Source organism: Atractosteus spatula, chromosome 25, assembly GCF_055471065.1.
Source record: "Atractosteus spatula isolate fAtrSpa1 chromosome 25, fAtrSpa1.hap1, whole genome shotgun sequence".
In the NCBI taxonomy this organism is placed as follows: Eukaryota; Metazoa; Chordata; class Actinopteri; order Semionotiformes; family Lepisosteidae; genus Atractosteus; species Atractosteus spatula.
Genome location: NC_142730.1, coordinates 5,748,932 through 5,762,493, shown reverse-complemented (window position 1 = coordinate 5,762,493; position 13,562 = coordinate 5,748,932). Strand labels below are relative to the sequence as shown.

Sequence of the window (13,562 nt, the reverse complement as noted above, 5' to 3'; positions counted from 1 at the left end):
GTCTGTGTTTATCTGTCTCAGTCTGTCAATACACGCTGGTCTACCTGTCTGTGTTTATCTGTCTCAGTCTGTCAGTACACGCTGGTCTACCTGGTTGCTCAGTAGTTAATTGATCCCAGGATCTCATCCGGCTGTGTCTCGAAGGATCTGGGGGTATCGGCTTCAACACCATGGCCGGGCAGCTGGTGCCACCCTCACCACCCTCTGGGTAAAGTGCCTCCTGTCGTTGGTTTTACATGCAGGTGCTGAGAGAGAGGAGGAGTCACAGTGCTGACGAGCAGGTCTTCTGGGAGGGAAGATGGTCACCCTTTACCTCAGTCTAAAGGGGGGGGGGTTAACGTGTCACTAAATATTGGGGTGTCAGCATGTTACTTAATATTGAGGCCTTAGTGTGTCACGAAGTATTGTGGGCGTTAGGGTGCGGGACAGCTCCAGCTGTTTGCAGGGCAGGACGCACATCTGAGCTCATGAAGGAGAAAGCAGTGACACTGCAGGGCTTGTGGTGTATCAGTCTTTATTTGCACAATGTGTTTTAACAAATTCAACATACAGTTAGCATTAGTGTAATATATCAGCATAGACTTTATGGCATTATGCAAGTTTAAACACAGTTCAGGTTACGTTTTTATCATTTATTTCCACAAAGAAGTTATTTACTTGGAATTATCATTGATATGGAGTTATTTAAGTCATCTTCCGTTCTCCAGTTTTCCCAGTTCTGTGTTTCTGTTTGTTCGGCTGTACAAGCGAGCAGACGGGAGTGACGTTTCCCGAGGGGTGGGGGGGACGGGCCTCCTGTCCCCCCTCCCAAACAAGAGATAAGAAAGTGAAACATGAAAACAGCTCCCCCCCCCCACCCCCACTCCCGTTCCTGGGAGCCGATCTCCTCCTCTTTTCCCTTTTCCTAACGGGAATGAAAGGGAGTTGAAGGGGAAAGTGTGGGCTCTCTGGATCCCACAGGAAGCGAAAGAGAGAGCCCACTCAGGAGCTGGACAGGGGTTCGAGCGCGATGGGTGGTGGTGGCTGTCCCGTTTTCCAAGATATCTTCCTGAATGGATATCTTGTGGAAGAAAGCTCTGAGGGTAATGCCAGCGATGGGAGGAGCCCCAGGCCAGAATTCCCCAAGTAGCGGAATGAATGAGGGCAGGGAGAGATCAGTCAGCCTCTTGGTGACACAGTGCCCCCTGTGGCCTGGTGGGAATTTGCAAGCAAGTGCTGTCAGTGAGGGACATGTCTGTCCTCCAATCAGAGCTGGCACTTTGTCTGGGGGGCGGTACTGCCTGCGCCATGTTAAAAGACGATTGGCTGGGAGGCAGGTGGGTGGGAGGTGCCTGCCTGCACTTCCTCACTCTCCCCCGTGTGCAGACACAGGGTTCGTAGCTGCGAGCTGAGACAAGGCGATTCCCAAATCGGGTGGGGATACAGATCAGCAACTAGCGATTCTGCATTTTAAAATAAGAAGGCGATGGGGGACGGCACGCTTGCCTACCGTCCTCCTCTCTGAGCACCGCGGCTGAACCCCGAGGAGAGTCTGAGTGCGCGATACACCAGACTGCTCTCGTGAGGGAGACAAGACATGCCGAGGTGACCCTGCCCTTCGGGGTGTGCCAGTGCCGTGCCCTCGGATTCCCTGGAACCCTGAAACGTTCTGACAGCCACAGACAGAACCCGTGCTGGCCTGCCTCAAGCCCGAATCCTGCCTGCCAACCAGAGCACGCCCCCTACAGGACAACTTTAATAGGAATGACGGTATCACTGTGATCATTAGAAAGGAATGTTCTTTTTCTATGTACACTGGACCTAGGAGACAGAGGATCTGTATCTTCTTAATTGGGACTCAGTTCTGGCATTACAGACCATTTTTTTTGGTAACAGTAGCTGGGTTTCAGCCTCCTATATTACAGTATGTACAACTTGCCCAGCTTTTCAAGAGGGCAGCACAAACAACTCTACCCACCACCCCCCCACCTTCTGACCTCCTTGTAAACGGGTATCGCTTTAAATCGATGCACTGTAAATGACTGAAGGGCAGCACAAACACCTCTACTGCCTCCCCAGAGCAAGCTGGACTCTCTGGAGAGGAACGAAATGCCCACGTACACAGGGCTCTCTCACTGGTCCAGACTGGACTGGCGATCTCTGGACTGTAGGGTTACAGTGTGACCCAGACTGGACCAGTGATCTCTGGACTGTAGGGTTACAGTGTGACCCAGACTGGACCAGCGATCTCTGGACTGTAGGGTATCAGTGTGACCCAGACTGGACCAGCGATCTCTGGACTGTAGGGTTACAGTGTGACCCAGACTGGACCAGTGATCTCTGGACTGTAGGGTTACAGTGTGACCCAGACTGGACCGGCGATCTCTGGACTGTAGGGTTACAGTGTGACCCAGACTGGACCAGTGATCTCTGGACTGTAGGGTTACAGTGTGACCCAGACTGGACCAGTGATCTCTGGACTGTAGGGTTACAGTGTGACCCAGTTCTTTAACTGCTCAAGCAGACAGACTCTCCTCTGCCAAAATTATTCTTTGCATGACAACAGGAACATTTAATGTACAGTAACTTTAACATTGGTGAACAACAAGACGGACATTATCTCTTTGCAAATAATTTCCTATATATATATTATTTAAACAAAAACAGCTCTGTGACGTTGTGACAGTGCAGTAATATTCCCACCCCGACACAGTGCCTGTGTCTGTGTTTCTGGAGAAACGGCACTGCTGTCTGCCTCCACTCGGCACCATCACTTATGGCTCAATATTTGCAAAGGTGTGAAGACCAAGCTGGGGACACCTATAGGTCAAAGATTCCCTCACAGACACATGCACTGTTATTCCTAACTATCCTGTAAATCTCTCTGGTTAATGTATAATGCAAACGGGACAACTGTATATAGCACTCCAAATTATTTCTTTAAAAAAAGAGCACATAGTGTAGAACTAACCTCTGAATCGGGGGCCCCAAAACTAACCAGGGTCCCCCAGGGGCCCCAGTCCAACAGGGGGGGGTGCTAGTTCTACTTCACCAGCAGCTGGGGAACCACCGAAGAGATCCGGCCCTCGTCTGGAGTTTCCTGACCTGCTGTCGGAGCGGCTTCCTGTCCTGTTGATGGGTGAGTGAGACCCCTCAAGGGCCCTGCTGGACTGTGACCCCGACTCTGCGCGAGGGGGGGGCCCCCCTCCTGATTTAAAGGAGCCAGTGGCTGATAGGTGGGGTGGGCGGAGGGGAGGGACGATGCAGAACGTTTACAAAAACACCAAGCTGGGTCAGGGGTCCCAATCCATATATACACCTCACCCCCCGCGCCCCCCTGAACCCCCCTCCTCCCCCCTGGTGCCCTGGGGGGCTCCTCCTTCCCTCTCGATGTGCAGTCTGTGACTCGGGCTCTGCTCAGGCATGCAGTAAACCCGAGAGGGGGGCGGGGCGAGGAGGGGGTCCGGTGGCGCGCTGGGGGGGTCCGAGCTGGGGCGCAGGGGGGGCGCTCTCGTCCTGCTCGGGGAAGAGCAGCCGATCGGAGGTTCCAAGGTGTGCCGGTCCAGGGTTGGAGACGCCCCTTCCAGCAAGTTTGCCTTTTCCTCGGTGAACTTTCAGTTTTTCCCTCCCACCCTGTTGTGGTTTCAGAATTTCCGCGGGCTCCCTCCTGCTCCCCAGATCTGCGGGTGAATTCCGATTCGCATCTCTGTTTCTCCTCTTAGCCAGCTGCTCGCTGTACAAGTCAAGGGCCTCAGGTTCTGGGCAAGAAAACAGGCAGCCATCTTGGTTATCGTCGTTGTAGTTGCTGCTTTCGGCCACCAGAGGGCGCGTCTCCTTCTGTCCCTCCCTCGACCTCCCTCCCTCCCCCCCGCTCACCCACCCCCCCACCACCATCCTTGGGGCCCCTAGTACTCGCTGAGGCTGTGCCACTTGGCAACCTGCCGCCGGGGGTTGTCGTAGACCTCCCGCCAGTGGGTGGCGCCGGAGGGGCAGGGGCTGTGTGCCCCCAGCACCACGCGGCCCACCACCTCGTTCTTGGTGGTGCGGTCGAAGTCGATGACCAGGAACTCCAGGGAGATGTCCGGCAGCAGCTCGGCCGGGATGTCGTAGATGAAGGACTCGTTGAAGACGGGGTTGAGCGTGCACTTCTTGACGTGAGTCTTCTTCTTGGCGATGCGCTTGCGGCCGTAGAAGACGTTGACCTTGACGTAGGGGTCTGGGCGGAGAGGGGGGACAGAGAGGGGGGGGGGAGAGAGTGACGGAGAAACAGGGAGAGGAAGGAGAGAGTGAGAATTGTTCAAAAACGTCATGGTGAGATCAGGGTAAAAGCACAGTACAGTGGAGTGAAGCTCAGTGAGATCAGGGTAAAAGCACAGTACAGTGCAGTGAAGCTCAGTGAGATCAGGCTGTGTGTAGATCTGGGGCTCGGCTCAGGCGATACTCACTGCCAGACAGACCGGTGATGTCCATCTTCGGCAGGTGTTTGGCCTTCAGCACCACCACACTCAGCCTGTGGGTGACCGGCTGATAGGAGAGAGACACCAGTAACTCCCCCCGACTGACACACTGGAAAGACAGGAGAGACAGCATTAAAACACACTGACACACTGCGAGGACAGGAGAGACAGCGTCAAAACACACTGACACACTGCGAGGACAGGAGAGACAGCGTCAAAACACATTGACACTGCGAGGACAGGAGAGACAGCGTCAAAACACACTGACACACTGCGAGGACAGGAGAGACAGCGTCAAAACACATTGACACTGCGAGGACAGGAGAGACAGCGTCAAAACACACTGACACACTGCGAGAACAGGAGAGACAGCGTCAAAACACACTGACACACTGCGAGGACAGGAGAGACAGCGTCAAAACACACTTTCTCCCACTTTTCCTCAACTCACTAATTCTCATTCTTTCCTCTCTCTCGTGTCTGTCCCTGCTCCTCTCTCCTTGCTCCTCTCTCTCTGTCTCTCCCCGCTCCTGCTCCTCTCTCTCTCCCCGTTCCTGCTCCTCTCTCTCTCCCTGCTCCTGCTCCTCTCTCTTTGTAGCTGCAGATTCCTGCACTGAGGATCAGTGTCTCCATGGCGACACGCTGTAGGAGGCAGCCCAGGGCTGTAAGTGAACTTTTGAAAGTGGAGGAGAGAGCAGTGAGAGCAGAGTGACCCCACAGCGATGGGGCCGTGGGGGTGTGTGTGTGTGTGTGTGTGTGTGTGTGGACTTGAATCTGAAACACTGCGTCACTGTCTCTGTGATCGCACTTGTTCAGTCTCAGTCAGACAGTGTGTATGTGGACACTGTGTGTGTGAGAGTGTGTGTGTGTGGACACTGTGTCTCAGTCAGTGTGTGTGTGGACAATGTATCAGTCAGAAAGCGTGTGTGTGGACACTGTCTCAATCAGACAGTGTGTGTGTGTGGACACTAAGTGTGTGTGTGACAGTGTGTATGGACACTGTGTCGCAGTCAGATAGGGTGTGTGGATGTGTTAGTGTCTGAGTCTGGACCAGACAGTGTGACTGTAATAATAATAATAATAATAATCATCATCATCATCTGCTCTGTACCCTTGTCAGTCCAGTATCTGTTACAGTAATCAGACAGCAGACTCTCTAACCCACTTTCCCTGGGATCGATCTGTGATTTGTCAACCTAATCCCTTCCCCATCGCTGCAAGATGGAAGCTGATTCAATTAACCCCCAGAAAGAGAAAATAAAAGGACACTGGCGGGGGGGGGGAGGGTGTCTGAGAGGGGTATCCTGTTCTCTCTACACAGTGTGTTCACAGCCCAGGCAATCGTCGTACCCCTCAAACATCCTTAACAAGGCTCAACCATCTATGCAGAGCCCTGTCTTAAAACCCACCTTACCCATTCCCATCAAACACTGAAAACAGCGCTTCCATGTCCTGTGCCAAACATTTTACAGCTGTACACACTGTAGCCCTACAGTCCAGAGATCATTGGTCCAGTCTTGGTCACACTGTAACCCTACAGCCCAGAGATCACTGGTCCAGTCTAGGTCACACTGTAGCCCTACAGTCCAGAGATCACTGGTCCAGTCTGGGCCGGGTCACACTGTAACCCTACAGCCCAGAGATCACTGGTCCAGTCTGGGTCACACTGTAACCCTACAGTCCAGAGATCACTGGTCCAGTCTGGGTCACACTGTAGCCCTACAGTCCAGAGATCACTGGTCCAGTCTGGGTCACACTGTAACCCTACAGTCCAGAGATCGCTGGTCCAGTCTGGGTCACACTGTAACCCTACAGTCCAGAGATCACTGGTCCAGTCTGGGCTGGGTCACACTGTAACCCTACAGTCCAGAGATCACTGGTCCAGTCTGGGCCGGGTCACACTGTAACCCTACAGCCCAGAGATCACTGGTCCAGTCTGGGCCGGGTCACACTGTAACCCTACAGCCCAGAGATCGCTGGTCCAGTCTGGGTCACACTGTAACCCTACAGCCCAGAGATCACTGCTCCAGTCTGGGTCGGGTCACACTGTAACCCTACAGCCCAGAGATCGCAGGTCCGGTCTGTGAGACCCCCGGTCCTGCCCCAGGTCCTCTCACCTGTATGCTCCTCTTGGCGATGGAGCGGGTCAGCTGGACCCGGCCGGTGCTGGGGTCCACCCCGGCCAGCGGCACCAGCACCTCGCCGATGACATCGTCGCGGGAGAAGCGGTCGAAGCTGAGCACCAGGAAGTGCAGCACCAGCTCGGGCAGGGCGCTGTAGGGCACGCCGTAGAAGGTGAAGGTCTCGTCGAACACGGGCTCGCGCGTCTTGCGCAGGACGCGCGTCTTCACGCGGTGCTTCTTCTCCGGCAGGATGGTCATCTTCACGTAGGGGTCGGCGCTGCCCGGCTGCTCGCCCACGCCGGGCAGCCCGCGCGCCTCCTGGATGGTGACCACCAGGGCCTTCTTGGGGAAGTTGTAGTCCACGGCCAGGCTGAGCTCGCCCAAGCCGGGCTCCTCGGCCGGGGTGAAGGGCGAGGGCGTCTTGCTGTCGGCGTTGCTGTTGCTCTCGCTGCTGCTGGCCGAGCTGGTGTCCAGGCAGCAGTAGTCGGCCCGGATGGGCAGCTCCCTCTCGATCCGGGCCGGCGCCGGGTGCTGCTGCTGCTGCTGCTGCTGCAGGGGGCTCTGGTCCTGCTGGGGCGCGGGTCCGCTCTCGGCTGCGTCCAGCAGCAGGACGTCGGCCCGGCCCGCGCGCCGGGCCACCCGCACGATCTTCTTGCTGTTGCTCAGGGTCTCGGGGTAGATGCTGATGCCCTTCAGCATGTGGATGAACTTGTATGGCGGGTCGCCGTTCTTGTGGGCTCCGGTCAGCCGGCGGTACCGGCGCTGGCAGCAGGTCCACAGGAACACGGCCACCGACACCGACACCACCAGGACCCCGGCTCCGATGAACCCGGCCAGTACCGGAGACACGTCTGGGGCAGAGAGAGAGGGGTGAGAAGGATGAAAGGAGTAAGAAAGAGGATGGGAGAGAAAGAGAAAAGATTTATTCAGCAGCTCAAAATAAACACACTGAAAGTCTCCGCTGGAGCGGCTGTGATCGGGTTCGAGACAGTGGAGCACGGCGCTGTTGTTTACAGAGCTAAGCCACAGGCATTCGGCTGCAGTGGCGCCACCTGGGGGTGAGGGAAGTGTTTGTGATTACAGAGTAACTGAGCCTGATGTGTGACTCAGCCTACTGCCTCAGCTGCCTCTTCACTGTCCTGCCTCACCCTCCTTATCCCTCTCCTGCCTCACCCTCCTCACCCCTCTCCTGCCTCACCCTCCTCATCCCTCATCCCTCTCCTGCCTCACCCTCCTTATCCCTCTCCTGCCTCACCCTCCTCATCCCTCATCCCTCTCCTGCCTCACCCTCCTCACCCCTCTTCTGCCTCACCCTCCTCACCCCTCTCCTGCCTTGCCCTCCTCACCCCTCTCCTGCCTCGCCCTCCTCTCCTGCCTCGCCCTCCTCACCCCTCTCCTGCCTCGCCCTCCTCACCCCTCTCCTGCCTCGCCCTCCTCTCCTGCCTCACCCTCCTCATCCCTCTACTGCCTCGCCCTCCTCATCCCTCTCCTGCTTCGCCCTCCTCATCCCTCTCCTGCCTCGCCCTCCTCATCTCTCGCCTGCCTCGCCCTCCTCTCCTGCCTCACCCTCCTCACCCCTCTCCTGCCTCACCCTCCTCACCCCTCTCCTGCCTCACCCCCCTCACCCCTCTCCTGCCTCGCCCTCCTCTCCTGCCTCACCCTCCTCATCCCTCATCCCTCTCCTGCCTCACCCTCCTCATCTCTCTCCTGCCTCATCAGCCTCTCCTGCCTCACCCTCCTCATCCCTCTCCTGCCTCACCCCCCTCACCCCTCTTTCTTGGGTTTCTGCACAACAGCCCCCCCTCCCCCCAGCGAGGACCGCGGCCATGGCGACGCCCGAGACACGCCCCCCTCTTCACGCTGCCCTGGGATTGGACAGTCTTAATGAGGGACCGATGACCCTGATACCACCATTCATCTCGAACTACCGTGTGACCCACTTCTGGGCGTTAAATGTGGCTCCTTTGTGCTGCTGTGTCTTAAACCCAGCTGACAGAACCACGGCTGGCGAGGGCGGCGCTGCAGCCCAGTGGCTGTGCTGTTCTGGGGCAGTGTGCCGACCCGACGGCGGCCTGCTCTTGTTTACCAGGTTAAACAAGGACAGGCCAGCAACGGAGAGAGAGAGGTGGAGAGTGACTGCCTGCTCACTGAAGCACACAGCTCAGAGCAGAGGAGCACCCAGACCAGCAACAGGAGAGAGAAGTCACATTCACAGCTACTACACCCAGAGCACACTGCTGTCCCTCTCCTCACACTGACACCCCCCTGACTGGACTGGAGACACTGCTGTCCCTCTCCTCACACTGACACCCCCCTGACTGGACTGGAGACACTGCTGTCCCTCTCCTCACACTGACACACCCCTGACTGGACTGGAGACACTGCTGTCCCTCTCCTCTCGCACTGCCCCTGAATTCACACACTGACACACCCCTGACTGGACTGGAGACACTGCTGTCCCTCTCCTCTCACACTGCCCCTGAATTCACACACTGACACACCCCTGACTGGACTGGAGACACTGCTGTCCCTCTCCTCTCACACTGCCCCTGAATTCACACACTGACACACCCCTGACTGGACTGGAGACACTGCTGTCCCTCTCCTCACACTGACACACCCCTGACTGGACCGGAGACACTGCTGTCCCTCTCCTCTCACACTCGCCCTGAATTCACACACTGACATCCTCCTGACTGGACTGGAGACACTGCTGTCCCTCTCCTCTCACACTGCCCCTGAATTCACACACTGACACACCCCTAACTGGACTGGAGACACTGCTGTCCCTCTCCTCACACTGACACACCCCTGACTGGACTGGAGACACTGCTGTCCCTCTCCTCTCACACTCACCCTGAATTCACACACTGACACCCCCCTGACTGGACTGGAGACACTGCTGTCCCTCTCCTCTCACACTGCCCCTGAATTCACCCACTGACACACCCCTGACTGGACTGGAGACACTGCTGTCCCTCTCCTCACACTGACACACCCCTGACTGGACTGGAGACACTGCTAGAGACACTGCTGTCCCTCTCCTCTCACACTGACAAACACCTGACTGCACTGGCGCTCCAGTGGTAATTCCGAATGGCTGATGTCAGGTTTTGGAAAGGGCTCAAAGACAGCTGCTCAGAGTTGCCTGGAAACACTCCCCAGGGAGCAAAATCCAGCCAACACTTCCTGTAGACCCGGGGCTTGTTCTTATTCCTGATCCAGCACTTCCTGTAGACCTGGGGCTTGTTCTTATTCCTGATCCAGCACTTCCTGTAGACCTGGGGCTTGTGTCCACTCCTGATCCAGCACTTCCTGTAGACCTGGGGCTTGTGTCCACCCCTGATCCAGCACCTCCTGTAGATCTGGGGCTTGTTCTTATTCCTGATCCAGCACTTCCTGTAGACCTGGGGCTTGTGTCCACCCCTGATCCAGCACTTCCTGTAGACCTGGGGCTTGTGTCCACCCCTGATCCAGCACTTCCTGCAGACCTGGGGCTTGTTCTTACCCCTGATCCAGCACTTCCTGCAGACCTGGGGCTTGTTCTTACCCCTGATCCAGCACTTCCTGCAGACCTGGGCCTTGTTCTTACCCCTGATCCAGCACTTCCTGCAGACCTGGGGCTTGTGTCCACCCCTGATCCAGCACTTCCTACAGACCTGGGGCTTGTGTCCACCCCTGATCCAGCACTTCCTACAGACCTGGGGCTTGTGTCCACCCCTGATCCAGCACTTCCTGTAGACCTGGGGCTAGTAAGCATCACAGTGATGAGTTCCTACTGCCATTCCAGGAGCGAAAATCCTCTCCTTTCAGAAGAACATCAGACAGGTCACAAACCAGAAGAGGCCCTGTGGTCCATCTGACCCATTTGGGTGACAGTAGCTATTTGACCTCGGGCACGCCTCTCACTTTCTGTTGTATCTGAATGGGTCTTCATGTTCTGTGTCTTGTAGCATGTTTTCCTTGAAAGGCACCATATAAAATACTGTCTGATGAAGAGATCAATATTCTGCTCTCTGGCTCAGACGCACCAGGGTGGCAGGGAAGCAGACAGAGAGCGTCTGCCCACGGCCTCGGCTTTGAGGAAAGTTCCTCTCTCTCACCACCCCAGGGGCCAACATCAGTGCCACCGTGCTGCTGCTGGGCACCTGCTCATCAGTATAGATCACTGTATGGGCCATATACAATGTCTTGCAATAGGAATTTGTCTTTTCGCAGACCCCAGCTTGCTCTCCATGAGACACACAGACAGGGAGAGAAGCTGGGGGTCAGAGCACAGGGTCAGCCATTGTACAGCGCCCCTGGAGCAGTTGGGGTGAAGGGCCTTGCTCAGGGGCCCAACTGAGTAGGATTCCTCTGCCGGCTGCGGGAGTCGAACCATCAACCTTCCAGCCACAGGCGCAGATCCTGAGCCACAGTGCCACTGCTCTGGCAGCAGAACTAACACAGGTGTACTGGCAGGGGCTGTGCCAGGAGCCAGACACTTAATTCTCTGTCTCTCCTCCTGCCTGCCCCCGGCTCCTCTGGAGACACTCTGTTCTGTCCCCGTGTCAGGGTGTCCAGGGCAGCCCTGTCCCTTGTCTGACAACATGAATTCACAGTGACAGGTATTTCTCAAATACAGCCCAGAACCTGAGTGACCCTGATACACACACAGCTCCGTAACTGAGCACCCCGATACACACACAGCGCCGTACCTGAGTGACTCTGACACACACACAGCTCCGTACCTGAGTGACTCTGATACACACACAGCTGTGTACCTGAGCACCCCGATACACACACAGCGCCGTACCTGAGTGACTCTGACACACACACAGCTGTGTACCTGAGCACCCCGATACACACACAGCTCCGTACCTGAGTGACTCTGATACACACACAGCTCTGTACCTGAGTGACTCTGACACACACACAGCTGTGTACCTGAGCACCCCGATACACACAAAGCTGTGTACCTGAGTGACTCTGACACACACACAGCTCCGTACCTGAGTGACTCTGACACACACACAGCTGTGTACCTGAGTGACTCTGATACACACAGGTCCGTACCTGAGTGACTCTGATACACACACAGCTGTGTACCTGAGTGACTCTGATACACACACAGCTCCGTACCTGAGTGACTCTGACACACAGCTGTGTACCTGAGCACCCCGATACACACACAGCTCCGTACCTGAGCACCCCGATACACACACAGCTGTGTACCTGAGCGTCTCTGATACACACACAGCTGTGTACCCGAGCACCCCGATACACACACAGCTCCGTACCTGAGCACCCCGATACACACACAGCTGTGTACCCGAGCACCCCGATACACACACAGCTCCGTACCTGAGCACCCCGATACACACACAGCTCCGTACCTGAGCGACTCTGATGCACACACACAGGTACTGCATGCACCTAATGCAGGTGTTTACACAACTCACCCTAAGGCTATGAGTATAACCCTACCTCATCTCAGACGCCTATGTAGACAGGTGTAGCTCTAAGTGTATATGTGCATATGTCTGCAAATAAAACAGACCACATGAATTCTTCTTGGGAGAAAAGGCTGTTACCGAGAACACGGGGTTTTCTGCCCGGTCCTCCCAGAAACTGAAACGCTCAGCTGCGCTCGGATGTGGGGCGCTGGGCACGGCTCATCCCGTGCCGGACAGCTTGTTTTTCCACAACAATAGCGCGAGGAGAGGCGATGCCTGGGTCCCAGGAATAGACATCACGTCATCCCGTCCTCCCCGGCGCGAGCGCCATTAGAGGAACGGGTTGGGTACAGTGGAGGGGAGGAGGGGGGGGGGCGGTAGGCACACAGGCCTCAGTGGTTACTAAGCACACAAGCCCCAAATAAACTCACACAACCCCCCCCCTCCCCCACAAACCTGGGGCGCCCCAGTAGCATCCGCACCTGAAGGCGCGCACGCACCCCCACGGCCCCTCCGGGACGCGCGTTCCAGCGGCTCACCTCGACGAGCGCGGCAGGAGCGCGCATCTGGGCGCCGCGGACACGGCTCGGGGCTGCGCGGCGCCTGCAGAGCCGCCGGGCCGCCGGTGAGCCCCACGGGTCTGCTGCGACCACCGGGGAGCGGCGACCGCCCATTGTACGTTTCCTAGCGCTCCGCTGCGTCTACGTGACCCAGATCGGCCCGAATTTTAACCCGCCGGAGCAGCTGCAACATAGCTTCGTTGTTTCAAAAAAAATATTACCCCCAAAAAACCCCAAGCCGGTAAATATACAGGACGAGGTACTTACCGTACTGGGGTCTGATATTGGTCATCTCAGCCATTTTGAGGCAGATCTCACGGGCGGCGGCGGGGGGGTGGGGGTGGGGGGGGGGCTGCGTTGCGTTCTCCAAAATAAAAAATAAAAAAAATAAAATGGCACGGATCTATTTTATTGCCATGTAGAATAGGGTGTTTCTCTCTCTCTCTCTCTTCAGAACAGACGTCGGCGGCGGTAGCCCGGAGTCAGCGCTGTGTCCGCTCTTGCCGTGGCGGTGATGTTGTGCTCGCTGGATCAGGGATGCGGCTGCCGGGAGAGACACTGGTACTCGCATCGCGGGGACCCGCCACGCCCACTGCGTCTGCCAATCACCGCCATCCCCCCAATCGGTGGACGGAGGGGGGCGGGACGTGGAGGGGGAGGGGGGGGGGGTGAAGGCCCCGCCCCATCGCGAGCGGCCTTAGTCGTATCGCTCGGAGCTGAGCCACAGGGAGAAAGGATTCAGCCCAGAAGCCTGAGCTCCGGGGAACTTCATCAGACTAGGAACCTGCCAGCCCAGGCTGCGAGCGAGCTGTTCACCTCTTCTCTCATTCGTGAGGAATAAAATATGGTGTGTGTAGCACAGCAAGACAGTGCGGCACAATGCAGTGTCAGAGAGCATGGAATAACACCAGTAACCACTAATTAAGCATCAACAGCGCCTATATTCACATATATTCTGCACAAATAGCCGCAGCTGGGAGACACACAGTGATCATTCTGCACCAGCGG

General features: G+C 56.6%; 1 protein-coding gene across 1 annotated transcript; it reads right to left on the bottom strand.

The window, feature by feature from the left end:
- Positions 1-497: 497 nt before the first annotated feature.
- Positions 498-13,099, bottom strand: LOC148815205 (synaptotagmin-11-like). The gene is made up of 4 exons (XM_088905437.1): positions 12,822-13,099; positions 6,554-7,410; positions 4,425-4,545; positions 498-4,195 (listed from the first exon to the last, which is right to left on the bottom strand). The coding sequence occupies exons 1-4, from the start codon at positions 12,853-12,855 to the stop codon at positions 3,885-3,887; spliced, it is 1,323 nt and encodes a 440-aa protein (XP_088761563.1). The 5' UTR covers positions 12,856-13,099; the 3' UTR covers positions 498-3,884.
- Between the last annotated feature and the right edge of the window lie 463 nt (positions 13,100-13,562).